Source organism: Anguilla anguilla, chromosome 11, assembly GCF_013347855.1.
Source record: "Anguilla anguilla isolate fAngAng1 chromosome 11, fAngAng1.pri, whole genome shotgun sequence".
NCBI lineage: Eukaryota > Metazoa > Chordata > Actinopteri > Anguilliformes > Anguillidae > Anguilla > Anguilla anguilla.
Genome location: NC_049211.1, coordinates 39,380,295 through 39,406,923, shown reverse-complemented (window position 1 = coordinate 39,406,923; position 26,629 = coordinate 39,380,295). Strand labels below are relative to the sequence as shown.

General features: G+C 46.3%; 1 protein-coding gene across 2 annotated transcripts in view; it reads left to right on the top strand.

The window, feature by feature from the left end:
• The window catches only part of LOC118208634 (dihydropyridine-sensitive L-type skeletal muscle calcium channel subunit alpha-1-like), a 42,212-nt gene extending 16,716 nt beyond the window's left edge, over nt 1–25,496 (top strand). For both annotated transcript variants that reach the window (XM_035383498.1, XM_035383499.1), the window contains 34 exons: nt 345–552; nt 994–1,114; nt 1,452–1,566; nt 2,233–2,332; nt 2,684–2,753; nt 3,203–3,335; nt 3,987–4,116; nt 4,485–4,544; nt 4,640–4,746; nt 5,026–5,113; nt 5,343–5,450; nt 5,709–5,761; nt 5,985–6,131; nt 7,078–7,279; nt 7,825–7,983; nt 8,646–8,756; nt 8,969–9,052; nt 11,333–11,380; nt 13,349–13,375; nt 13,999–14,124; nt 14,911–14,976; nt 15,065–15,156; nt 15,631–15,790; nt 16,389–16,516; nt 16,880–16,976; nt 17,609–17,711; nt 18,514–18,615; nt 18,935–19,068; nt 19,312–19,431; nt 21,119–21,348; nt 21,919–22,007; nt 22,477–22,571; nt 22,876–22,977; nt 23,595–25,496. In XM_035383498.1, the coding sequence (XP_035239389.1) occupies nt 345–552; nt 994–1,114; nt 1,452–1,566; nt 2,233–2,332; nt 2,684–2,753; nt 3,203–3,335; nt 3,987–4,116; nt 4,485–4,544; nt 4,640–4,746; nt 5,026–5,113; nt 5,343–5,450; nt 5,709–5,761; nt 5,985–6,131; nt 7,078–7,279; nt 7,825–7,983; nt 8,646–8,756; nt 8,969–9,052; nt 11,333–11,380; nt 13,349–13,375; nt 13,999–14,124; nt 14,911–14,976; nt 15,065–15,156; nt 15,631–15,790; nt 16,389–16,516; nt 16,880–16,976; nt 17,609–17,711; nt 18,514–18,615; nt 18,935–19,068; nt 19,312–19,431; nt 21,119–21,348; nt 21,919–22,007; nt 22,477–22,571; nt 22,876–22,977; nt 23,595–23,837 (3,958 nt within the window). In that variant the 3' untranslated portion in view covers nt 23,838–25,496. The remainder of the gene's footprint in view (nt 1–344; nt 553–993; nt 1,115–1,451; nt 1,567–2,232; nt 2,333–2,683; nt 2,754–3,202; nt 3,336–3,986; nt 4,117–4,484; nt 4,545–4,639; nt 4,747–5,025; nt 5,114–5,342; nt 5,451–5,708; nt 5,762–5,984; nt 6,132–7,077; nt 7,280–7,824; nt 7,984–8,645; nt 8,757–8,968; nt 9,053–11,332; nt 11,381–13,348; nt 13,376–13,998; nt 14,125–14,910; nt 14,977–15,064; nt 15,157–15,630; nt 15,791–16,388; nt 16,517–16,879; nt 16,977–17,608; nt 17,712–18,513; nt 18,616–18,934; nt 19,069–19,311; nt 19,432–21,118; nt 21,349–21,918; nt 22,008–22,476; nt 22,572–22,875; nt 22,978–23,594) is intronic.
• The last annotated feature ends 1,133 nt before the right edge of the window (nt 25,497–26,629 follow it).

The window sequence follows — 26,629 nt, the reverse complement described above, 5'->3', positions numbered from 1 at the left end:
TATGTGTTGTTGGTGAGGTCATGGAAATGTGAAGCTGCTTTGGGACTTGGTTAACTATAGATGCAACGTTCCCATTACAGGATTTAACTTGTGTTATTATTTGTGTGTCCAGTGTGCTAAAGTGCTTATTTTCTACATATCTCACATTGAATATATGTTCCACATATTTACTGTGACAATTCAGACTGTCCCAGTCTACAGCACAGATGCAGTATCTGACTCCTGATCCAGAGCACTCCACACTCACTCCACAGAGCTCACACTCCCCTCCCTGTGTCTCTGACTCCCTGTGTCTGACTCTCTCTGTCTCTGACTCCCTGTGTCACTCACTCTCTGTGTCCCAGGTATTGGACATCGCTAAGCAACCTTGTCGCCTCCCTGCTCAACTCCGTGCGCTCCATAGCCTCCCTGCTCCTCCTACTCTTCCTCTTCATCGTCATCTTCTCCCTCCTGGGCATGCAGGTGTTTGGAGGCAAATTCAACTTCCCGGACCAGGAGGTGCGACGCAGCAATTTCGACAACTTCCCCCAGGCTCTCATCAGTATCTTCCAGGTACCCCCTTCCGTCCTGCACTAACACCTTTCCCAAACACCACCCCACCCACTGCTATCGATGTTGGGCCAGTTCTTGCCAGTGGGAGAGAAATAGATTCCAGGGAACTGATGCTGTAAAAGAGCTGGTATTTAAATGTAATTAAAAGCGGTAAGTTGGATGTGGTAGTCAGGTAATTCATCTGCAGTAACATGTACTGTTTACCATCTTGGCTTTGTTGACCTAAATATGCAGCGGGTGCTTAGGAGAAACTTTATGGTCATGATTATTTTGATCACTTTAAATTAGGTGATTGTTATATAACATAAATTGCGGCTTCTTTTACTGTTTAATGCTACAAACCCTACGGTGCTATGTGCTAGTCTAACTGTCCCCTGCTAGGTTCATTTTGTCATCATCTGTGTTTAAGAAAGACTAAACCGTTCCTCCTGTTGTGATCAGATACTCACAGGAGAGGACTGGAACTCCCTGATGTATAATGGAATCATGGCTTATGGTGGACCAGTCTTCCCAGGAATCATGGTCTGCATCTACTTCATCATTCTGTTTGTCTGCGGCAACTGTATCCATGACAAATTCAGAAGCTAGTGATCTCATTGAGCTGCTATTTATTAGAATCAGGTGTGCCAAATTATAATTGAAATGAAAGCTTACAGCGTTGGACAGCCCTGCTCTAGTACATTTCTAGTTTAGTTGTGGTTTATTAGTGGAGGTTTATTTGTAAAGTCCTGTTGGCACAGAACATGGTTTGCGCAGGTTTGTGCCTGTGACACCCTTGTTTCTGTTGAGGTTGGTTGAGGTTGCTGCTGCTGATGAGAGGCATGATTCAGTCTGTGGTTCTGGAATGTTCTGGACATGCAGGTCTGGGCTGGTATTGTTTCCTTTGACCGTCTGCGCAGACATCCTCCTGAATGTCTTTCTGGCCATCGCCGTGGACAACCTGGCGGAGGCAGAGAGCCTGACCTCAGCCCAGAGGGAGAAAGCCGCGGAGAAGAAGCGCAAGAAACTGCTCAGGTGAGAGGGGGAGACTGCTCAGGTGAGTGGGGGGAGACTGCTCAGGTGAGTGGGGGAGACTGCTCAGGTGAGTGGGGGAGAGTGCTCAGGTGAGTGGGGGAGACCGCTCAGGTGAGTGGGGGAGACTGCTCAGGTGAGAGGGGGAGACTGCTCAGGTGAGTGGGGGAGAGTGCTCAGGTGAGTGGGGGAGACTGCTCAGGTGAGTGGGGGAGAGTGCTCAGGTGAGTGGGGGAGACTGCTCAGGTGAGTGGGGGAGACTGCTCAGGTGAGAGTGGGGGACTGCTCAAGTGAGTGGGGGAGAGTGCTCAGGTGAGTGGGGGAGACTGCTCAGGTGAGAGGGGGAGACTGCTCAAGTGAGTGGGGGAGACTTCTCAGGTGTATGCAGGAAACCACTCAGGTGAGGGCAGGGAACTGCTCACACTGTGAGGTTTTCTAATATAAAAGAGTAGTAATCAAATATGGCCCAGTGAGGGAACATTACACAACAAAAATGGACCCCTACCATACCCCTTTTACTGACAGTGCAGGTAAGTACTGGAAACAGGTATCTCATAGGGAGTTGACAGCAAAAGAGAAATAGGTAGCTGTTTATATTGACTGTCCAAGCCTATTTTTGTTATAATTCCTTTCTCTCTACCAATACCTCTTCTTTCTTCACTCCCTCAGAACGCTCATCCCTGACAGGTCAGAGGAGGAGAAGGCCCTGCTGCAGAAGAAGCTGGCGGAACAGAGGGCTAAAGCAGAGGGGATCCCCACCACAGCCAAGGTCTGTCCATCCCGAAAGATGTGGTTCTGTATTCTATGGTAGGGTGATTACATCAGTCAGTCTGTCCTCTGTTAGAATGGTTCACTATTCTATGGTAGAGTGATTACATAGGTCCGTCTGCCCTCTGTTCGGATGGTTCACTATTCTATGGTAGAGTGATTACATAGGTCACTCAATCCCTCTGTTAGAATGGTTCTCTCTCTTCCTGGAGAATGGTTGATAAGGGCGTAATGGTCGTTCCATGTTTTAAGGTTGTCTGCAGATTGCACAGTGTATTTCTGCGCAGGTAGGATAGTGCTCCTTTGATTGGTAGTAAAATGGAGTATAGTAATAAAGTATGTAATTTTTCAGCTGAAAGTGGACGAGTTTGAATCAAATGTAAATGAAGTTAAGGACCCGTTCCCTCCAGCTGATTTTCCAGGTAAATTATTCTTAAACCAACTTTATTATCCTCTGTGTTAGTGTGTAGAATCATATGTTCAAACCAGTAACAGGCAGCTACACATAAACATTAAAAATACACCTGAGTCACATAATTATTTGAAAATTTTAAGGCTTTAGACTCAAGTAAAATCCCTGCAGATTGCACTTTTCAAAACACAAATCTTCTTTCAAATCATTGTGCATTTTGGTAAGTGTCATGTTTCATTAAAAATTCTCAGGGATTTGTAGGAGCATACCTACAAGTAACTATTTAGATGTACCAGCATTTAAATAGTTAAAGTAATCTAATTGACCAACAGAATAGGTAGAACAAATCCACTTGAAAGTCAGTGACCTTCCAGGACCACATGCTCTCTGGGTTTGCTGGCTCTGGTCTGGTTTGCATCGTCAGATCGAATAATGGTTTCACCCCGCTGTATTGGGCAGGTGACGATGAGGAGGAGGAGCCAGAAATCCCGATCAGTCCCAGGCCCCGCCCCATGGCAGACCTGCAGTTGAAAGAGAAAGCGGTGCCCATGCCAGATGCCAGTTCCTTCTTCATCTTTGGACCACAGAACAAGTCAGTACCCCACGGAACCCCATCAGGAGAGACAGGCCCCCACACCTTCACCAAATATTCCTCTTCTTATTGCAGGATACAAAACTAAACTGAATATGATCTTAAAAACGAAAATAATGTTTATTTCACATTTTTGCATTGGTGGGCTCATGTTACTATGCTGTCATCACTTATGACTTATCTGACTTATCCAGCTCCCCTTACTGATTGAGGCTTGAGACAGCAGGGACTGCAGGATTATTTACAGCAGGGCAGCCCAGTCCCGTTCCTGGATATCTATCATCCTGTAGGCTTTTGCTCCAACCCTAATAAAGCACACTTCATTCAACAGCTAGAGATTCCGTTGAGCTGCTAATTAGTAGAATTGGGTGTGTCAAATTAGTGTTGAAATGAAAACCTACAGGACGGTAGGTCTCCAGGGGCAGGGTTGGGCTGCCCTGATTTAGAGGTTATATGCTGAGTGGTTTTACCCAGCAAAGTCTTTCGCAGAAGGCAGGTGGTGAGGTTCAGGTCCAGGTTAATGAAGTGGTCTCAGTGTTGATGACTGAAGTTGATAGAGTGGTCTATACGAAGGCTGAGTTTAATGGAGCAGTCTCTGTGGTGATGGTATGGTCCAGAACACTCTGTGATTGGTCTCTGCTGCTGTGACAGGTTTCGTAAGCTCTGCCACCGGATCATCAACGCCACCACCTTCACCAACTTCATCCTGCTCTTCATCCTCCTCAGCAGCATCTCTCTGGCTGCTGAAGATCCTATTGATCCACTGTCCTTCAGGAACAAGGTCAGCTTCCTCTACCAATCGCCATTATCCATGTCCAGTTCACCTCAATTTCTAAAGAAAGGTATGATTCAGCCCAATTATAGCAGGGTTCTCAAAATGGCATCCTAGACGGCTGCACTGTTTGCTAGTTTTTGATGTGTTTCAGCACTTAAGTGCACAATTTGGGCCATTGTTTGGCTGCTGATTGAAAGGAAACCACAAACACCTGCAGACACTGTTTGAGAGCCACCTTTTGGGTTATGTTACTATCATTACGACCCCGTCGATGGTGAGACAGTGGTGGAGGGTGGTCCCGGGCTGAACAGACGTGATGAACGCAGAAAAGCTTCAGACGTCTTCATCTCTTATTTCTCGGCCCATCCCACCAGATCCTGGCTTACGCTGACATCGTCTTCACGTCAGTCTTCACCGTTGAAATTGTGCTCAAGGTAAGAGACTTTCTGTAAAAGCCCGTTGGTTTGCATACAGATGTCCCAGGCTTGTAGATCCATCTGACCTTGCGTGACCTTGTGCGTGACTGCAGATGACTACATACGGTGCCATCCTGCACAAAGGCTCTTTTTGTCGGAACTCTTTCAACATCCTGGACCTGATTGTTGTGGGCGTGTCTCTCCTCTCCATGGGAATGGAGTAAGTTACCCAGCTCTTTCAGACAGTAGTCATTTTATACATAAAAATTGCCCATGCACTGTGATATCTAAACTGAACTTGTTGAATGCATTTATTTCAGTGATAAATACAAAAGGTCAGGATAAACATGAAGACAGCTGAGATATCTAGGAGGAATGGTTCATAAAAAAAGACACAGATAAAATTTATGTTGGTTGCTTGAGAGTGGAGGTGTGATGGCACTGTTGGTCCTCCACAGATGTGTGACACGTCTCGTTGCCATGGTTTTCTCTCCTGCAGGTCCAGTGCCATCTCCGTGGTGAAGATTCTCAGGGTGTTGAGGGTGCTGAGGCCCCTGAGGGCCATAAACCGAGCCAAGGGCCTGAAGGTGCGGCTCCATCACCTCCACCCCCCCACCCTCCCCGCACATTTCAGCTTCTCAGATAGTCAGACAGCACTTTGAATGGGGTGGATGAGCCTGCAGAAAGACAGGAAATTCCCTGAAGAACCTGATATTCCAGTCCAGTACAGGGAACTGCATCAGTATCCCAGCAATCGGTGTCTCTGGTCAGGGAACAGGAAGTCTGATGTGTGTGTGTTTGCCTCCTGTTGATTAGCACGTAGTCCAGTGTGTGTTTGTGGCCATCAAGACCATCGGCAATATCGTCCTGGTGACCATGCTGCTGGACTTCATGTTTGCCTGCATTGGCGTACAGCTCTTCAAGGTGAGAGAACATAGAAGTGCTCAGCTTTAAAGATGCAAGCCAGTGCAGGCTGACTTAGTGAAATCATATGAATGTTTAAACATTTGTCATGCTGGCATTGGATTTTCAAAATCTAAATGTGTTTCAGCTATGGTGGTAAACCAGTCCTAGATGTGACTCCATGTAATTGTTTTATTACGGGTATGAGTTTATTACTTCAGAATTGTAACTGGAAGTAAAGTATGTCACTTGACAATTCATTTTCTTCTCTTTCTCCAGGGCAAATTCTACAGCTGCACCGACCCCTCTAAGATAACTGAGACGGAGTGCCAGTAAGGACGGGCCTTCAATGTCTTCAACCAGCAGTTATATTACTGATCCATTTCTATTCCCTATATAACTGATCCACTCCTACTCCCTATATAATTGATCCACCCCTACTCCCTATATAACTGATCCACCCCTACTCCCTATATAACTGATCCACCCCTACTCCCTATATTACTGAGCCCCCTCTTTTTACCCCCCTGCTAATCAGTGTCGTTTGTTTCCCAGTGGAACCTTCATTGTGTACAAGGAGAATGCTCTGCAGGACATGGTGGTCCGGAACCGCGAGTGGGTCAACAACGACTTCAACTTTGACAACGTGCTGAACGGCATGCTGGCGCTCTTCACCGTGTCCACATTCGAGGGCTGGCCACAGTGAGTGTGGGGTGTTCCAGGGCTGGCTACAGTGAGTGTGGGGGGTTTGAGGTTCAAGGGCTGGCCACAGTGAGTGTGGGGTGTTCCAGGGCTGGCCACAGTGAGTGTGGGGCGTTCGAGGTTCGAGGGCTGGCCACAGTGAGTGTGGGGCGTTCGAGGGCTGGCCACAGTGAGTGTGGGGCGTTCGAGGTTCGAGGGCTGGCCACAGTGAGTGTGGGGCGTTCGAGGTTCGAGGGCTGGCCACAGTGAGCGTGGGGTGTTCGAGGGCTGGCCACAGTGAGTGTTGGTGTTTGAGGGCTGGCCACAGTGAGTGTGGGGCGTTTGAGGGCTGGCCACAGTGAGTGTGGAGCATTTGAGGTTCGAGGGCTGGCCACAGTGAGTGTGGGGCGTTTGAGGGCTGGCCACAGTGAGTGTGGGGCGTTCGAGGTTCGAGGGCTGGCCACAGTGAGTGTGGGGCGTTCGAGGTTCGAGGGCTGGCCACAGTGAGTGTGGAGCGTTTGAGGGCTGGCCACAGTGAGTGTTGGTGTTTGAGGGATGGCCACAGTGAGTGTGGGGCGTTTGAGGGCTGGCCACAGTGAGTGTGGGGCGATTGAGGGCTGGCCACAGTGAGTGTGGGGCGTTTGAGGTTCGAGGGCTGGCCACAGTGAGTGTGGAGCGTTCGAGGGCTGGCCACAGTGAGTGTGGGTGTTCGAGGGCTGGCCACAGTGAGTGTGGGGCGTTCGAGGTTCAAGGGCTGGCCACAGTGAGTGTGGGGCGTTCGAGGGCTGGCCACAGTGAGTGTGGGGCGGGACATCTGATCTCCCTCTCAGACTGAAGCCTGGGCTCTCACGTCTGGCTGGCTGTAAAATCTTGGGTGCTTCCTTACCAAACATCACATCACTTTCTTGACATTTATTTTGTTTGTGAAAATGTGATGGTACTGTGTTTCCTTTGTGTTGTTCTGCAGGCTCCTGTACAAAGCCATTGACTCAGACGTTGAGGACATGGGCCCCGTTTACAACAACCGGGTGGACATATCCATCTTCTTCATCATCTACATCATCCTCATCGCCTTCTTCATGATGAACATCTTTGTCGGCTTCGTTATTGTCACCTTCCAGGAGCAGGGTGAGGAGGAGTACAAGAACTGCGAGCTGGACAAGAACCAGGTATACCTGAGCCACAACCAGCCCGGAGGCATTAATGCTTAGCCCCGCCCACACATGGCACATCACCACTGGCCACACCTGTGTGGTCTTTACCTGCCCAATCAGAGCATAACACCAATGATTATTAGCCTAGCTGTTAAATTAATAGAATCTTAATGATGCAATTAATACAGCAGCAACAGATCAGTTGTTCTTTTGTAGCTTTATTTATCCAGTAGCCATATCAGGAGGCCCCAGTAAAACACAGGAAATGCATGGAGGCAGATGATCAAATTACTGATAATAGCAGAAAGGTGACAGATAAGTCAAAGGTCTTTTATCTGCTGATACTACAGTATGTGTGTTATTTTATCCTAATGGCACACCTCCAGCTGTGACCTCTGACTGTTTGACCTTTGACCCTCAGCATCAGTGTGATGCGTGTTATTTTATCTTAATGACGCACCACTTATTGTACATCACTTTGGACAAAAGCATCCCAAATAAATGTAATGTAATGTCCCTCCAGCGGTGACCCCTCCCTTTGCTTGACTTTTGACCCCCAGCGTCAGTGTGTGCAGTATGCCCTCAAAGCACGCCCCCTGCGGTGCTACATTCCTAAGAACCCTTACCAGTACCGCGTGTGGTATGTGGTGACGTCCTGCTACTTCGAGTACCTCATGTTCCTGCTCATCATGCTTAACACCCTCTGTCTGGGTATGCAGGTATGCACAGAAACACCACTGACCTGGTCATGCAAATAAATGCACTCAACACCACTAACCTGGCCATGTTGGTAAACAAACTCAACACCGTTTTAACTGGGCCAACAGTTAAACAAACTCAACACCATTTAACTGGGCCAACAGTTAAACAAACTCAGCACCATTTACCTGGCCATGTACATGAACACACTCAACACCATTTACCTGGCCATGTACGTAAACACACTCAACACCATTTAACTGGCCATGTACGTAAACACACTCAACACCATTTAACTGGCCATGTACGTAAACACACTCAACACCATTTACCTGGCCATGTACATAAACACACTCAACACCATCTACCTGGGTAAGCAGGTAAACACACTCAACACCATCTACCTGGCCATGTACATAAACACACTCAACACCATCTACCTGGCCATGTACATAAACACACTCAACACCATCTACCTGGGTAAGCAGGTGAACACACTCAATACCATCTTCCTGGAATTTCAGATGCATACAGAAACACAATGTACCAAACATGTCTCTTTCATTCATTTTGCCATTCACAAAACTGACTGGTCCCTCATATTGAATGCAGCTGGATTTTAGATACAAAGCCCCAAAAGTTGCTTGTTGTGATGGTGCTTTTTCTCCCTCCAAACATGCAGCACTGTAACCAGTCAGACCATGTGACTAAACTCTCTGACACTCTGAACGTAATCTTCACTGTGCTCTTCACTGTGGAGATGATCCTCAAGCTCATGGCCTTCAAAGCCAAGGTGAGTGTCTTGTGGCAGTCTGTTAGGGTAACTACATTTCCCATAAGTTCCAGTTCCAGTTCATTGGGGGAAAAAAGCAGCAGGATGTTTTTTCCATGGTTGTGAACACTGCAGCTATGGGTGTTATCACAACCAGAGAACCTGCTCAGGAATGCATTGCTTGTGTCCCTTCCTCACACCCTCCACTGGAACCCCTCCGTCTCTTTGTGTAGGGATACTTTGGGGACCCCTGGAACGTATTTGACTTCCTGATCGTCATCGGCAGCATTGTGGACGTCGTACTGAGCGAGATCGACGTGAGTACTGCACCCGTCCTGTCGGCGTTTCCCAATGGGAGAGGTGACGGCCTTCTTATTTTTTCCAGGCAGTACTGTCTTACTGCTGTGCTGTGACTGAAATGTGTGGGGCAGTCGTTTGAATTGCTGTTCTTTGGTTACGTGCAGGACAGGGGTTCCCAAACTGTGGGTCATGACCCCATGTGGGGTCGCCTAAAAACTATGGGGGAAAAAAAGTTAACAAATTTTTTTGTAATTTTTTGTCTCTTTAAATAATGCAAATGTACGTAGGCTACTACACGTGGAACATCACAACAAGCCAACTATAATAAAGCAGTGAGGCACGAGAGGTTGTGGTATATCACCAATATAGTCACGGCTAAACGGTTCTGTTAGACACAAGGCGTGTGTGTGGGTGGGGTGTTGGGGTCATGTAAATTTGCGAGCATCCATTTGGGGTCGCATCAGAGAAAAGTTTGGGAACCCCAGGTGTAGGAGAGGCGCTGTTCTTTGATAACGTGGCCTGTGTTTATTCAATGCCCTCACCCAGAGACACACAGTCCAGGCCCCCCAGGCTGCAGGCCATTTCAACAGTAGCTCACAGGACATGGTCAGTAACGGTGTCTCGCACCCCTGTCCACTGTCGCCTCACGCCCTGGTCTCGCGTCACGAATCCATCCCCACCTCACTCATCGTACCGCCCCATCCACCCACATCCAACATGCGAGCATACCTGTGTGACCTCACACATCACCAGTGGACCACTCTGAGGACACAAACAGTTAGTTATATTGCCCTTATGCCCTTCTCCAATAGCGTTTTCCACAGAGCAACAGGAAATAACAGCTCCGTCATCTTAGTGTGTTATCTTATTCTCTGCTAATAGTGGGTCTTAGAGAGTAACAGGAAATGACAACACCTGTTATTCCAGTGTTCAGTGGAATTTACCTTGCTGAAAGACAGGAGATTTGCACCTGAATATAGAAGGTCACCTGACCAGTTTCTAATGCTCTTATCCATGATTTAAAAAAGCAACCAGAAAATGGGCCAAAAGTGTGATGAACAGTGGAATCAAGAGAGATCTTACATTATTACTGCAGTCCAGGGTAATGAGTTAGAACAGGGATAGACAGGAAACTACAGAACAGAATGCAGTCTTATCCAAAAAGTGTTTCATTAAAGGCATACTATGCAGGATTTTTAGCCTTGCGGTGGTCCTTTGTTTGCTATCAAAGAATTCTCCTCCTCCATCCTCAATCCTGCCCACACACCTCTGTTTTTATATTTTATGTTTTTATGTTTTTATTTTTATATCTCGTTTTTGATAGCTTTCACATCGAGGAAAAGCAGTTCCAAGGTTGACTCTGGTTTTTGAACAAGCCCTGTTGGCTTGTTGTTTTGCTTCGCTGTACTACAAACGCTCCTCTGAAAACCTGTTCCCACCCCACAGGCTCTGTAGCCACACCCACACCTCCCCACACAGAAAAGAGTGTCACACCCAGAAACGTCCCAAGCACATCTTAAGAAGAAATACAGGCAGAGGAGCATGGATTCGGCAAATGTGCACAGAGACAGAGATAGCCAGTGCATCATAGATATGACTGAACATTGTTATTTTATAGTATGTTCAAGGTAAAAATCCTTCATACTATGCCATTAGAGTACATCAACATTTCTCTCAAGTAAAGAATTCAACACTTTTGGGAGAGAGCTAATTGTGCACAGGTCTTCTGTTTTTTTCCATTGATACAAATGCGTTCAGTAATGGAGGTGCTTTGGGAATCATACACCTTACCTGCCTATGAAATAAAGATTATTTTACTGTGCTTCAGAAAGGAGTAGATCATAAATTAATGCAGTATGTTAGCATTCACACAGTGAAGTACACACAGGTAAATGATGGTCGGTAGCCTGCATGCAGAGCAGCCTGACAGCCCATCGTTAGGGTCAGGTGCTGGGGGCTGTACCCTGAGACTCACTGTGGACCTCCTCACCCATCTTCAGCCATGGTCACCTGCTTTCACCCTTCTCTCTACTTCTGTCTCTCCACCCCCTCTCTCTCCTTCCCTACCTCTCTCTCCCTGTCTCCCTACACCTCTCTCACCCCCTCTCTCCATCTCTTACTCTGCCTTTCTTTCTCTCTCCACATCATAGTACGTGATGGTCTCTCTTTCCCATTCTCTCTAAGTATCCACACCCCCCCACAGGCCCACCAACTGAAGCCTTCCAGAGCACCCCTCCTCCCCACACCAGCTGAGCACCCCGTCCTGACAAACTCTCTCTCTCTGTCTCCTCCTCCAGAGTGCTCTGGCTGCTAGCGGCGGACTGTACTGCCTCCACGGCTGTGGCGTAAATATCTGCTCCACTGCATGAACCTTGCGGTGACCTCACTCCTGTTTCTCAATACTGCCGTTGGCTCCGCCCCTTTTCTCTGCAAGACGTGACACTGTGCATGACCAGGAAGTACTAACACCCCTTCCTCTGCATCAGCAAACACATCCGACCCAAAGCCGCCAATGCCTGGTGTCCAGGTATGGCCTTCTGGATCTCTGCTGCAGTTCTCTTAGAAAGCTTTATCAAGGCCAGTACCTCGGGTTATTGGAGTCATTTGGGGCGACATAGCTCAGGAGGTAAGACTGGTTGTCTGGCAGTCGGAGGGTTGCCAGTTCAAACCCCGCCCTGGGCATGTCGAAGTGTCCTTGAGCAAGACACCGAACCCCTAACTGCTCTGGCGAATGAGAGGCATCAATTGTAAAGTGCTTTGGATAAAAGCGCTATATAAATGCAGTCCATTTACCATTTACCATTTGGTAATAACCGTAATGAGAGACATGCGTCCAATCAGTGATCGTCATGAAAGTGTTCGACTCTTTGGGGTAAATCACAACGGAAAAGGACTGTGGGTCTGTTTTTCTGTATCTTGACGCATAAGCAGGGGAAGGGACAGAACTGCAGCTGACAGTGGGACTTGGTGTAAACAGTGGCATAGCTTCCCCAGCATTCGGTGTGATGGTTTACAGTTCACTGACAGGAGGGGAAAAGCTTGTAAAAGTGAGAGATGGGCTTCTCTGCATGTAGACTGCATGCTGAAAGAGGAGATTCACTCTACAGGAGTCACATGCAGAGGATGTTTCCTGGGATGCTGATAATGTAATTTAAATTAAATTAAATGAAATGTATTTCTGTTTTGTATTTCATAATCATTAATCATACATATTATATCTTATTTATCTTATTTATCCACCAGAATTTGTCAGCTAGAGTCAGATCACACAGCTATCTTTTTCACTGGAGCAAAGATCTTGTTCAAAATTTTTACATCCCTTTCTGTCTTTTATTCAACCTGATTAGTCCAAGGTTTGGGTCTTGAGAAAAAATAAGAAGGGGAGCCAAAAGTTAGGTTTTTAGGGATGATTATTATAATATGGCTTATTGTGCTTGTGTAAAGACATTCTTGTGATGCCAGTGAAGCTTCATGTGGATTTGAAGAGCTAAGATTAGCTGATCAAACAGCATAATTAGTGTGTGTTCCTTTTCAACAGCATGCGGTGTGTCTCTACTCAACGAGGTAATCAGTAACAGTGCCTAACCCTCCAATCAGGAATTCTAACAAATACAACACACAGTACCGGCTACAAAAACCAAACTCGTGCAGCAGCCATATGGCAGGAAGACCAAGCCTTATCACCTCCAGGTACTCCGGTTCCCTCCCACAGTCCAAAGACATGCAGGTTAGGCTACTTTGGGGGGAAAGCAATAACAGGGTGTTGCTGTAAAAGAGCGTGTGTGCTCAGTCAACCTACCCTGTATAAATAAATGTTAATAAACACCATTCCTGGGGCACAAAACTTTTGGAAATCCTCACCAGGAGCACCAGCAGTTCAGGGGAATCCCTTCAACAGCAGTGAGGTTTGGTACAGCCTCCTGCTCCCCTATAAGCTCTCTTTCTTCCCCAAACAACAGAAATATGGGTACATTTGAGCAGTGGTGGCTGCTGAGCTGAAAATCGAGGCAGAAAACTTCACCATAAACTGTTACTGGTCTCGACTTTGAAAATGACCGAAAACAAGTTGAGTTCGATAATCAGTCTAAAGCTTTTTTAAACTTTAAACTTTCAGCTCAATAGCTGTCATTGCGTTTGGTGGCCGTAAGGTGCATCCCCAGACTTCAGTACCAGGCGGAATACCGTAACCTACAGAGTAATTAACATGCTTAACACCCTGCTAATCCTGATGTGGACTTGTGCTCGATGTTGTAGGCCGCGTAGAAATAAAGACTGTGCTGGCAATAACCAATCAAATCTGTCTTTTTCATTAGGAGACAAACCCCATGCAGGCCATTGCAGTAAGTCTTCATACATACACTTCACTCATTTCTGTCTGTTCTGAGTGTATGCGCTTTAGAGAAGATTATGTATTAATATCTAAAACTATTTATTATTACTATCTATTTCCTGTATTTTGTTGTTTCCTAAATGCATATATGAAGCTAAATGTTTGTAAATTGCATACAAATATGTGCAGATCTAGTTAGAGTGGACATACAGTAGTTGTATTTTTAATCTTTAAAATGTTTCTTTCCATACCTATTTAATGTTTTATTGCATTACTATGAGCATTTGGTAAGAGACGAATGTATAATTGTGCTCTAGCCTTATAAAGCTATATTTAAAGTAAAGTTAATCTCTCCATGGCTAAATCTGCAATGTTCAAATTTGACGAACCTTATGAGCATTCAAAGGATGGGGCCAAAGTTAGTTCTGTGGCTATGGATGCTCTATCCTTTCCCATGCCTCTTCTGAATATACATAAACTGCAATACAACACAAACTCCGGTGGCCACTCAGAAACTGCTGCAATCGGGAGGTAGAGGACGGAAGGAACACAGGAATTGAGTATCTGGCTGCTTTACAGAATCTTTGTGAGTCGTGTGCTGATCCGTGCTCTCGCTCGCTCTTGTTCCGGAAGGACGCGGAGAACGCGCGGGTCTCCATCACCTTTTTCCGGCTCTTCCGTGTCATGCGGCTGGTGAAGCTGCTGAACCGATCGGAGGGCATCCGAAACCTGCTGTGGACCTTCATCAAGTCCTTCCAGGTGAGTAGAGAGAGCCTGTCCAATCAGATGAGGGATAGGGTTGGGGTTAAAACTGCTGTGGACCTTCATCAAGTCCTTCCAGGTGAGTAGAGAGAGCCTGTCCAATCAGATGAGGGATAGGGTTGGGGTTAAAACTGCTGTGGACCTTCATCAAGTCCTTCCAGGTGAGCAGAGAGAGCCTGTCCAATCAGACAGAGGATAGGGTTGGGGTTAAAACTGCTGGGGACCTTCATCAAGTCCTTCCAGGTGAGCAGAGAGAGCCTGTCCAATCAGATGAGGGATAGGGTTAGGGTTAAAACTGCTGTGGACCTTCATCAAGTCCTTCCAGGTGAGCAGAGAGAGCCTGTCCAATCAGATGAGGGATAGGGTTGGGGTTAAAACTGCTGTGGACCTTCATCAAGTCCTTCCAGGTGAGCAGAGAGAGCCTGTCCAATCAGACAGAGGATAGGGTTGGGGTTAACACTGCTGTGGACTTTCTAGCCCTTGCTGGTGGGTGGAGAGGGCGTGGCCTCTCAGAGGGAGGCCAGGGGTGGAAAGGATGCAGGGAATTCAAGCTGATATCCAGACCAGTGGTAGATAGGCTGGCACAGAGAGGGGGTTACAGTGTGACTTTAAAGATATGAATGCACTGGAAATGGAGATAGTCACAATTCAGAATCGTTTGTAATTTGTCCAAGTACAGGATTGTTATTTATTAAAAACCAGGGGGCCAGATGAATTGTACTCACAGGTTCTGATGGTGTGTGCGTGGGTGTGTTTGTGTGTGTATCTCTGTGTGCACTGCAGGCCTTGCCTTACGTCGCCCTCCTCATCGTCATGCTCTTCTTCATCTACGCTGTGATCGGGATGCAGGTAAGAGCTGTGCCGCGCCCTGTAAAGGTGTACAGTACCTGCAGTGGAGCCGGTGCACACAGACTCACTCTCCTCCGCCCGCCCGCAGGTGTTCGGTAAGGTAGCTCTGGTGGACGGCACGCAGATCAACCGGAACAACAACTTCCAGACGTTCCCTCAGGCCGTGCTCCTGCTGTTCCGGTGAGCCACTGCTCAGGATTCTGCCGTAGATTTGTGGGCCAAAGAGGAAGGCGTCATCAGCGTGACTTCTTACTGGCTCAAAACTCAGCCGTAGATGTGTGAGGGTCCAGACTCTGATATAGGTGCATACATTTGTGTTCACCTGTGCAGTACAAAGTACCTCTGTAGTGCATATAAGCTGTTTTCTCCTCCACGGCTAATTTCTACCCCATATCCCCAGCTAATGCTTTGTGGAAAAATGCTACTAATGATACAAAAGGTGATTTAAATGATAAATTACTCAAGTGCATAGTAAAAATAGAATGATATGTGGAACAGATAATGCGTACAGGAATGGAAGTAGGCACCGCACAGTAGGCCGCGTATGGGGTGCAGATGTGGGGGTGCTGTCTCCTGCACAGCTGTGCCACGCACAGTAGGCTGCGTATGGGGGTGTACAGCGTTGCAGATGTGGGGGTGCTCTCTCCTGCACAGATGTGCCACGGGAGAGGCGTGGCAGGAGATCATGCTGGCCAGCATGTACGGCAAGCGCTGCGACCCCAAGTCTGACTTCCTGCCGGGGGAGGAGTACACCTGCGGGGCCAACTTCGCCATTTTCTACTTCCTCAGCTTCTACATGCTCTGCGCCTTCCTGGTGAGCATCATGTGACCGCCGCATCCTGGTTCAGCCAATAACAGCTCTCCATTCTGGGATGTAGTACATGACACCTAAATAAGCATGTCCTGCTATTGTCTGCATATGGGAATGTGTAGGTACTCATGAAGCATCAGTAAACCAATCAGCAGCCAATACAGTGAAGAAGTGTGGCGTTCTGGGTAGGGAACTGGGCTTGTACAGTAACTCACTAGGTGTTAATAATCAGTGAAATGCATGTTTACACCAGTGGAGGATGGGTTGGCCTGGTGTAAACATGCACAGCCGGGTTCTAGAACACTCTATAGCCGGGTTCTTCCCGAGATTTCTTCCCATTGGGGAGTTTTTTATCGCCACCATTTGAGGGTTTTCTCCTTACTGGGGAGTTTTTGACTCGTGATATTTGGGGGTTCAGGCATGGTTTTTGTTCTTTATATGCTACTCTGTAAAGCGTCTTCGTGACAGTTTTCACTAAAAAGTGCTATACAAATAAAATGTATTTGATTTGATGTTAAACACATCAGGTTTTTGGTCTGATTAATTAACAAACGCAGAACTTAATTGAGCTTGTACGGACCCTGCTGTTTTTCTTTTGCAGATCATCAACTTGTTTGTGGCAGTCATTATGGACAACTTTGACTATCTGACACGTGATTGGTCAATCCTTGGTCCCCATCACCTGGACGAGTTTAAGAGAATCTGGGCGGAGTATGACCCTGAAGCCACGTGAGTCTGTGGGTCACGCTGTGGGAAGGGTAACCCCTTCGCTAGTGACCCGTTAAACACCGTCAGCAGAACTTTAGAACAGAATTATGTAAGACACAGGGCTGCTGCCTCTTCACTCCAAAGGCAAGCGGCTTATCTCTGGTGATTTACCATACCAATGTCACATGCACACCCTTCTCACCATGTTTATACTTGCAAGTCTAAATTTGTACGTAAGTTCTGGGTCTTGTTTCACAGTTAAACCACATTAGTAATTTAGCAACGCTGCAAACAGATTCTCTCTTGTCTAAAAGTACTGCTAGCCTGGTATATAGATAGTGAGATAGTGTAACACTGAGTGCAGTGTGTCCTCCTGTCCTGTAGGGGGAGAATCAAGCACTTGGATGTGGTTACTTTGCTGCGGAGGATCCAGCCTCCGCTGGGATTTGGAAAGTTCTGTCCTCACCGTTCTGCATGCAAGGTGTGTGGAGGAGAGAGACTGTCTGACCAGGAGGCAAAGGAGAACTTGATCTACATTTAGAAAGCCAATAGAGTGGTTTGTACTATTGCACAGAGCCTATAACTCGATGCAGTTACTATCATAGATATACATTCTCTGATCTGGAATTATTGTATCTATGGGCTACCTTGTAAAACAGGGCTGCCCAACCCTGTTACTGGAGATCTACTGTCCTATAGGTTTTCATTTCAACCCTGATTAACACCAGATTCTACTAATTAGCAGCTGAATAAGATCTCTAGCTGTTGAATGAGATGTGCTTTGTTATGGTTGGACCCTACAGGATGGTAGATCTCCAGGAACAGGGTTGGGTAGCCCTGCTGTAAATCATATAAGGCTATAGTTCTGACATGTATAATGTAAGTAGTGTGTGGAATATTAGTAGAAGGAGTTGTAGAATTAGTAGAAGAATTGATTCAAAGTAAAATTTTCTGAACAATGACACTTTAAGGCAGTCTAATGTAGATCTTTCTAAACCATCTGCACAGTGATGCTGACAAATCTTTGTGTGTGTGTGTGTGTGTGTATGTGTGTGTGTGTGTGTGTGTGTGTGTGTGTGTGTGTGTGTGTGTGTGTGTGTGTGCGCAATCCAGCGGTTGATATCAATGAACATGCCCTTGAACAGCGACGGCACGGTGACCTTCAATGCCACCCTGTTTGCCCTGGTCAGGACCGCGCTGCACATAAAGACCGAGGGTGAGTAGCTCTCCTCAGCTCCAGCGTTCTGCTGCGGCCTGGAGCCCAAAACAGCCTGGTGCCACACACGGCCCGGAGCCACACACGGCCTGGAGCCACACACGGCCTGGAGCCACACACACACCCCGGAGCCACACACGGCCCGGAGCCACACATGGCCCGGAGCCACACACGGCCTGGAGCCACACACGGCCCAGAGCCACACACACACCCCAGACCCACACACGGCCTGGAGCCACACACGGCCCAGAGCCACACACACACCCCAGACCCACACACGGCCCAGAGCCACACACGGCCCAGAGCCACACACACCCCGGAGCCACACACGGCCTGGAGCCACACACGGCCCGGAGCCACACACGGCCTGGAGCCACACACGGCCAACTAGGATTAGAGGGAAGAGAGAGAGAGGAGGCGGTATTTGGTCAAAGGGGTTTGGAAAAAAAAGGGCCAAAATGAGTTGGAAGTTCCTGTAGTTAACTACACCTCAAAATGACAAAAAAAGTCATTAAGTACTGCAACTACTACACAAATTTGAATGCACTGTAGTTTAACAGAAAACTGCTTCAAAATGTAGACTACTGGTTTAACTACATGTAGTTAAACTACTGGCCAACACTGAATTTCAGTAAACAGATCATTGGAATTCAGAGGATAGTTTATTCTGCACGTTGTACAACCTACCGCTCAGACGTGACCTCGTAGGGTACGCAGGGTGCTAAACCCGATGCAGTTATTAACTGCTGGGTTCCGTATTCCTGAACCCTGCTGTATCTCTCACCTGTGCTATCTGGGACAGGTAATTTTGAACAGGCCAATGAGGAGCTGCGAGCCATTATCAAGAAGATCTGGAAGCGTACGAGCATGAAGCTGCTGGACCAGGTCATTCCCCCCATTGGAGGTGAGCCAGCGGGATCCAGGCCAGACCATAGGGCTAACCAATGCGAAAACTCCCCCTCTGGTTATGAGTTAAGCCTCCCCTGTCATAACATGCTCAGGTCTGGGAATCTGAAGTCAGCAAAGCATGTCAGAATCCAGTGATGTGAATGTGTAGTTGCTCACTTTGATGATGTCAGAGGACAAGGTGACCGTGAGGGGGTAATGTCTCGTTTTGATGATGTCAGAGGACAAAGTGACCGTGAGTGGGTAATGTCTCACTTTGATGATGTCAGAGGACGAGGTGACCGTGAGTGGGTAATGTCTCGTTTTGATGACGGCAGAGGACGAGGTGACGGTGGGGAAGTTCTACGCCACCTTCCTCATACAGGACTACTTCCGCAAGTTCATGAAGCGGCAGGAGGAGTACTACGGCTATCGACCCTCCAAGAAGAACAAGAATGCCCCGGAGATACAGGTGCTGTTTCCCTTGTGCATGTTTCTACAGCTCAGCTTCACCTCCCATGCATGTTTCTCTACAGTGCCCCCTATGCATGCTATTACAGCCAGGCATCATCTACCTCCATCCCTCATTTCTCCCTCTCTCTTTCCCTCCCTCTCTCCCTCCCCATCTCTCCATCTCTCTCCCCCCCTCCCCCCCTCTCCCTCTCTCCTTCCCTCTCTCCCTCTGTCTGTACTGCCTCCATACTGCCTCCTACAGGCAGGGCTGCGGAGCATCGAGGAGGAGGCAGCTCCAGAGCTGCACAGGGCCATCTCAGGAGACCTGATGGTGGAAGAGGAGCTGGACCAGGAGGAGGGTGGAGAGGAGGGCATCTACAGGGTAAGAGACAAACCCACATCACAAAATTACAGCATTACCACTACCGCATTACCACAAACGCAACACCTCAACATTACTACAGAATTACCACAAACACAACACCTCAACATTACTACAGCATTACCACAAACACAACACCGCAACATTACTACAGCATTACCACAAACACAACACCGCAACATTACTACAGCATTACCACAAACACAACACCGCAACATTACTACAGCATTACCACAAACACAACACCGCAACATTACTACAGCATTACCACAAACACAACACCTCAACATTACTACAGCATTACCAAACACAACGCTGTAACATTACTACAGCATTACCACAAACACAACACCTCAACATTACTACAGCATTACCACAAACACAACACCTCAACATTACTACAGCATTACCACAAACACAACACCGCAACATTACTACAGCATTACCACAAACACAACACCTCAACATTACTACAGCATTACCACAAACACAACGCTGTAACATTACTACAGCATTACCACAAACACAACACTGCAACATTATTACCGCATTCCCACAAACACAACACTGCAACATTACTACAGCATTACCACAAACACAACACCGCAACATTACTACAGCATTACCACAAACACAACACCTCAACATTACTACAGCATTACCACAAACACAACACTGCAACATTACTACCGCATTCCCACAAACACAACACCGCAACATTACTACAGCATTACCACAAACACAACGCTGCAACTTTACTACCGCATTCCCACAAACACAACACCGCAACATTACTACAGCATTACCAAACACAACGCCGCAACATTACTACAGCATTACCACAAACACAACACCTCAACATTACTACAGCATTACCACAAACACAACACCTCAACATTACTACAGAATTACCACAAACACAACACCTCAACATTACTACAGCATTACCACAAACACAACACCGCAACATTACTACAGCATTACCACAAACACAACACCGCAACATTACTACAGCATTACCACAAACACAACACCGCAACATTACTACAGCATTACCACAAACACAACACCGCAACATTACTACAGCATTACCACAAACACAACACCGCAACATTACTACAGCATTACCAAACACAACGCTGTAACATTACTACAGCATTACCACAAACACAACACCTCAACATTACTACAGCATTACCACAAACACAACACCTCAACATTACTACAGCATTACCACAAACACAACACCGCAACATTACTACAGCATTACCACAAACACAACACCTCAACATTACTACAGCATTACCACAAACACAACGCTGTAACATTACTACAGCATTCCCACAAACACAACACCCCAACATTACTACAGCATTACCACAAACACAACACCTCAACATTACTACAGCATTACCACAAACACAACACCGCAACATTACTACAGCATTACCACAAACACAACACCTCAACATTACTACAGCATTACCACAAACACAACACCCCAACATTCCTACAGCATTACCACAAACACAACACCCCAACATTACTACAGCATTCCCACAAACGCAACGCTGTAACATTACTACAGCATTACCACAAACACTGCACCCATAATGTAGAGCAGCTGTAAAGGGGAGACACAGGCCTCTCCACAGGAGGGTTACAATGCGCACCATTCTCTTTCCAGAGAACCGGGGGCCTGTTTGGTGACCACGTGGACCCCTTCAGCTTGGAGCCCAGCAGCCCCCTGCACACCCAGGTGACCAGCCAGCGCCCCCTGCAGATTTCTGACAGTCGTCCCGAGGACATCGAGTCGCCCCCAGACTCCGTCTTCCTGCCCAACACAGAGTTCTTTCCCATGACGCCCCCAAAAAGCAACACCAACAACAACAACCTGAACAATAACGCAATGCCAGGGTGAGAGCTCCGACTCCGGGATCCTAAAACGGTTTTCAAATATGCCCTTTGCAAACAGATTAGGTGTGAGGTACGGGTATGTGTTCTGAAAAGCATGTAGTACATAGGTGTTTTGTGTTACTGAAATAGAATTGCTGTGTTGTACGGGTTTGTGCGTTTGTGCATCTGTCAGAACACAAAGACCCCCCACATGTGTCTGTCTCAGCCTGCAGTTACAACAGGCTTCACATGCAAGCTGTTGAGTGCTGAGCGCTGATTGGCCGACGGCCCACATTTTGTGTATAGTTTGCTCACGCTCCAGTCCAGTGTTGAAACATTCCTCACTGTGGCACGTAGAGTGACAGCACTGTTTATCTGACTCTGTTTTTGTTCTTCTTCAATTACGTCAATTACAAATGCTCAAACTGTTATACCAGGCCATATGAGTGTTGTTCCAGTTTCATATTTGTACATTTTGAATATAGAGAGGACATGAAGTAATTTGGCTGTCCGATGGAGTGCACGGCTTGTGTAACTGGTCTGAGCGTGGGACGGGTTGTTGGAACGGGCTTGCATTTTTGGCTTCTGCAGGTTTGCTTATGAAAGAGAAGGAAACTCAGAGCTTCTGTCCGCTGATGAAAGCAGCACCTATTTCAGTGAGGACTCAGAACACTGCACAGGTGAGTCAAAAACACCTGAACACTGAGGTAAATCTGACTGTCCCACATGGTAGTCCATGTCATGCACATGGACTTCCTTCTGTAGCCCGAAAGATGTTTAACTCAATAAGCGCTAACATTATGTTGCATTGAGAAATATAATTTGGACACCGCGTTGGTACTGTGAAAGATGCAATCCTGTTTCAATACATTTGGCCAGCTCTGGTCCTTATATGTATTTATTTGTATGTTTTATAAACAAGAATTTTGAATGATGGTCAGTAGTTACACTATCGTCTTCACTGGTCAAAAAAATCGAAAGTTTAACTTTCATAAAATCTCATTTTCCAGGGTTGCTCACAATTTAGAAATGTTGAAATCCGGATCAGTTTTGTGCATTTGGTTTCGATTCCAGCTCTGTGGTTACAGTAAAATGAAAAGTTTCCCAGTTTGTGAGAGCATATCTCTCTGTCCTGTGGTGTCTCTCTAGGCTGCCCCTCATTGGCCCCCCAGCGTGGCTCCGCCCTCATGGACAGCAGTGATAGGCTCTTCTCAGAGGTGGTAGTGAGGACTGACACCACTCAGGTGAGGAGGGGTGGAGCCCCACAAAACACACTGATTTACCTCTTTCCCGCTCGTTTACCCTCGTTTACCGTTTACCGTTTGCTCTTACCGGACATGCGTCAAATAATTAGTGTGTTAGAAATACTTTAACCTTTTAGATGCCTGTAAAATTTTACTAAAAGTTTACAGGCATCTGAAAGTTTACTAAAACAGCACTGACATCTCTATGACTACTAGTACTGGTACAATGTAATTCTATTTACTGAATGATTTCTGCTGAATTCATTGAGTTCTACTGTAATTGTTTTCAATGTCTTCCCCGTAGTTCCCTTATATCCCCAGTAGGGACAATGTTAGCAAGTCACATGACTCCCAGCAGCCAATGAAGCAGGATCCTGTTCCTGCTACTGATCAGCTGATACAAGAGGTGAGCAGAAGTCATTCCGCGCAAGTCCTGCCAACATCCCGTCAGGATGTAAATACATTACATTTGGTCAAATCCTCCAAACGACCTATTTTTACGTTTCCTAGATGACTAGAGACATTTAGTGGTTGTGTGAATTAATTTCACCCCTGAACCCCTTCTTTTGAGGGTGGCCCTCTAGTGGCCACCGTAAGCAGTGACGCTTAGTGACGCAGTGTTTAGGTTTGCCTCCTCAGCTCACTCACACAGCTCGCCACCAGGGACGGGCGAACACCCGTTTAAATACCCGACAGTAGAAAAGATTTTTAAAATATGCACGGTTTGGCGAAACCAACTGAACAACTTAATCTGACTGATCTGCCAATATAAAAATATAACATTACAAAATGAATCACCATTTCCTGCATGGATTCTTCAAGTTTGCATTGTAAGCAATGTGTTATAGAGTTGTTTTACTATTTCAGCATCACAGTACGATTTACTTGAAGTGCTTTGTACAAACATGAAATGTGCCTTTGAAATCACTTTTCATATATTTGTTACTGTGAAATGCTTACACAGCATGTTTTCTTGTGTCCTCAAAAATTTCTCAAAATGTTATTCTGACACTTTTTTTTCAGATCTTGACGGAAGGAGGTCTGGGCACGTTGGCGCAGGATCCGAAGTTTGTGTCGGTAACGAAGCAGGAAATGGCTGAAGCTCTGCTCGTCGACGTGAAAGACATGGAGTCGGCGGCCATGGCCCTCCTCAACGGCCGTTCGGGGCGTGTGGTCAAACGGAAGAAACGGCCCATCCCAACCCCACCTGGCCCCACCCCAGCCCCGCCCGCCTCACAGCTCCCTGGGGCCAGCGGCAACCCATAAGCCCCGTCGGCATGCCGCTGCCTCTGTGACATCACAATTGACAAGGCTTTGTAGGTGACATCACAGGATTATAAAGCCTGATTGCTTACCTTGGACAGGAAATGAGCCCTGATTGGCTGACCCAACCTTGTTTTAAGACGTTGACTGCAGTTGTATTTTAAGCAAACTTGAGGTGGAAAGTCTTAAGACTTGGAACCTCAGACTAGAGAAAAACTACAACAACAAAAAAAACATGTCTTTACGTGATCCACTGCCCACAAGACATAGATTAATGAAATAAAAAAGGTAAATTAAGACAACAGATTCATGAATATTTTTCCTTCATGGTTCTTCAAGTTTCTTCATGTTCTTCAAGCGATATTAAAATGACACATTTCCCATTATCTATACCAGTAGACATGGTTAAAAAACCACGCGGTCTGTTGGAGTCATTGCTGAAGGCTAACGGCTGTGTCTTTGAGTGGCAGTTTCGCAGCTAACAAACCTGGAGCTTCAGCTGAGTTTTCTGAAGGTCAGTGAGGGTCAGTCAGGGGCTTGCCGTCCACAGGAAGTGGAAAAAAGGTTAAGCACTGAATACAGAGATTTTGGGTGCCTTTCTCAGTTTTAGAGTCTGCGCTCAACTTTGACTGAATTTAGGCTGATGTTCCCAGTGTTGCCTGAGAGTCTTACAGATGAATCTTCTGTGAAGCAAAGGCCATTGGGACTTGTTTTTAAGGGAAAGGATCTTGTGCATTAAACTGAAAAATGCCAGTGCTTTGCCCTTTTTATTTTTAGGTTTTATCCAAAACTATTGACAACACAATTTCCTTCATGGCCTATCTCTTCAAACTAGAGAAACTCTGAGGCCTTTGTTCATGAGAGGATTTTTTTGAAAGTGTTGTTCCTTTTTTCAGTACTTTTTATTATATTGTCAAACATTACTGTTGGTCAGTCATTATTTATGAGAATCATTTGCCTTTCTTACAGACCATGCCTTTTTTGATAGTGTGCCTGTTATCTCAATGGATGAATCTATTTTTTAGAAGGTGTCAGTCTCCTTTAGCTTCAGATCTGAAGACTTGCATGAACTCGGGATGGCTCGTGGAGAGGTGTGCGGAAGGCGTCTGGAGGTAGACATTTCAGGCCTCTCTCCTAGGGGCACGTATCGTTGTCTTCATGCCTGGAGTATGAGGGTTAGGGGGTTGTGCTGTCGGCAAAATACTGCTGAGGACCCACTGCAGAGCACCACATTTCTCCTGCAGTTCAAACCGAATTAACTTAAGGACTCAACATTTTTGCACTTTCTGAAATTGTTTGGAGGTACTTTAATTGTGTGATTTTGAGGGAAATGCTTTTCTGGGGAAGGCTCAGCCGTACTGTAAAGCAGCCTCATGTCTCTCGCTTACAAGTCTTAAAGGTGTTATTTTACGGTAAACTTTTGATTGGTCTATTCTGCCTGTCCCTTGTTCTTGTGTTTTCTTGAGCTCCAAGTGCCCTAGCCTATTGGTTGAGTGCTTTTATGCCTTTTTATGCTATTTGGAAAATGGTTTTGCGCTCTCAGTTCCACCTCCCCGACCCATTTCCCTCCCTTTGTAGGCCAAATGTATGCTATGCGTAGCTTTTACAGTATTTACAGTGTAGTTATCAAATTGCAAAAATAAAAATCTTCCAAACCAAGCATACACAAAGTGCCTGTCTGAATAAATTGTCCATGCAGTTTGTGCCAACAATAAGGGCAATATCAAGATTGGGACTTCAGCTCTGAGACTAGGCATATCTAATCTAATCCAAACCATCAGATAAATCTAATAAATAGTGTCCTGTACTGTAAAACAAATTATTACTAACTTTACAGTGACAAATTATATTACCACAGTACTTATGTCACAGCTAATCAAGACCCCTAACAGAAAACATTACTTTGACTTTAATATTGGTACACTTGGCAATGCGTGATATTTTAAATTACAGTAAAAAATAAAAAATAAAATAAAAATAAAAAACTCACTGAGAACAATAATGCATTCATAGTCCTAAGGTCATATTTATGAACACACAGTTTCAAATATAAGCCTACATCTTTCAAACTAATACAGAGAAATCACAAACGGGTCAGGTTGGAGAAGAGTTGGGAGAAAAAGTCTTGTCAAAGTTGATAAACAACATTATGAATGGCTCCCCATATATTCGGTCCTGAAAACTGAGAGGGCTCTGCTCTATAAATAACCCGGCTGCGACTGCCTGCCTCTTATGGAAAGAGAAGCAGACGTGGAGAGCCGCAGTACACAGGTGAGCCACGCTCTCGCATAATGACACAGCTCCCCAAACATCTCGGCTTACAGCACCTTGCACCAGCCAATTGCATACAAACCAGAGAACACCACGCGCCTGTATCACGAAGCAGGATCAGAGTTAGCTGGACAATCGGGTAAACAGTAAAACCCGGTACTGCTCTTTTTACGTCAGTCTGTGTTGCAGATTTGGGAGGGTTCCGGGTTATACTCAGCAGGGTTATGCACCTTAATCCCACCTTGTGATACACAGCCCCGAAGAAGCACAACTAAACTCACACAGAAAACACACATACGAACGACACACATATCTTCCTTAGCGCTAACACTGTCAACGTCTGATCCGGCGCATGCCTCATTATAATTCGCTGTATTATAGACCATATAACGGTTTGCATATAGTTCTAACCGTATACAGATAAACGTCTTTCCAGAAAGAGTAGGCTAGTCTACAAGAAAAAACCTTACCTGATGACGTGAGCACGGCAAGCACAGTTTCAAATGTTATGAAGCGCTTTTTAC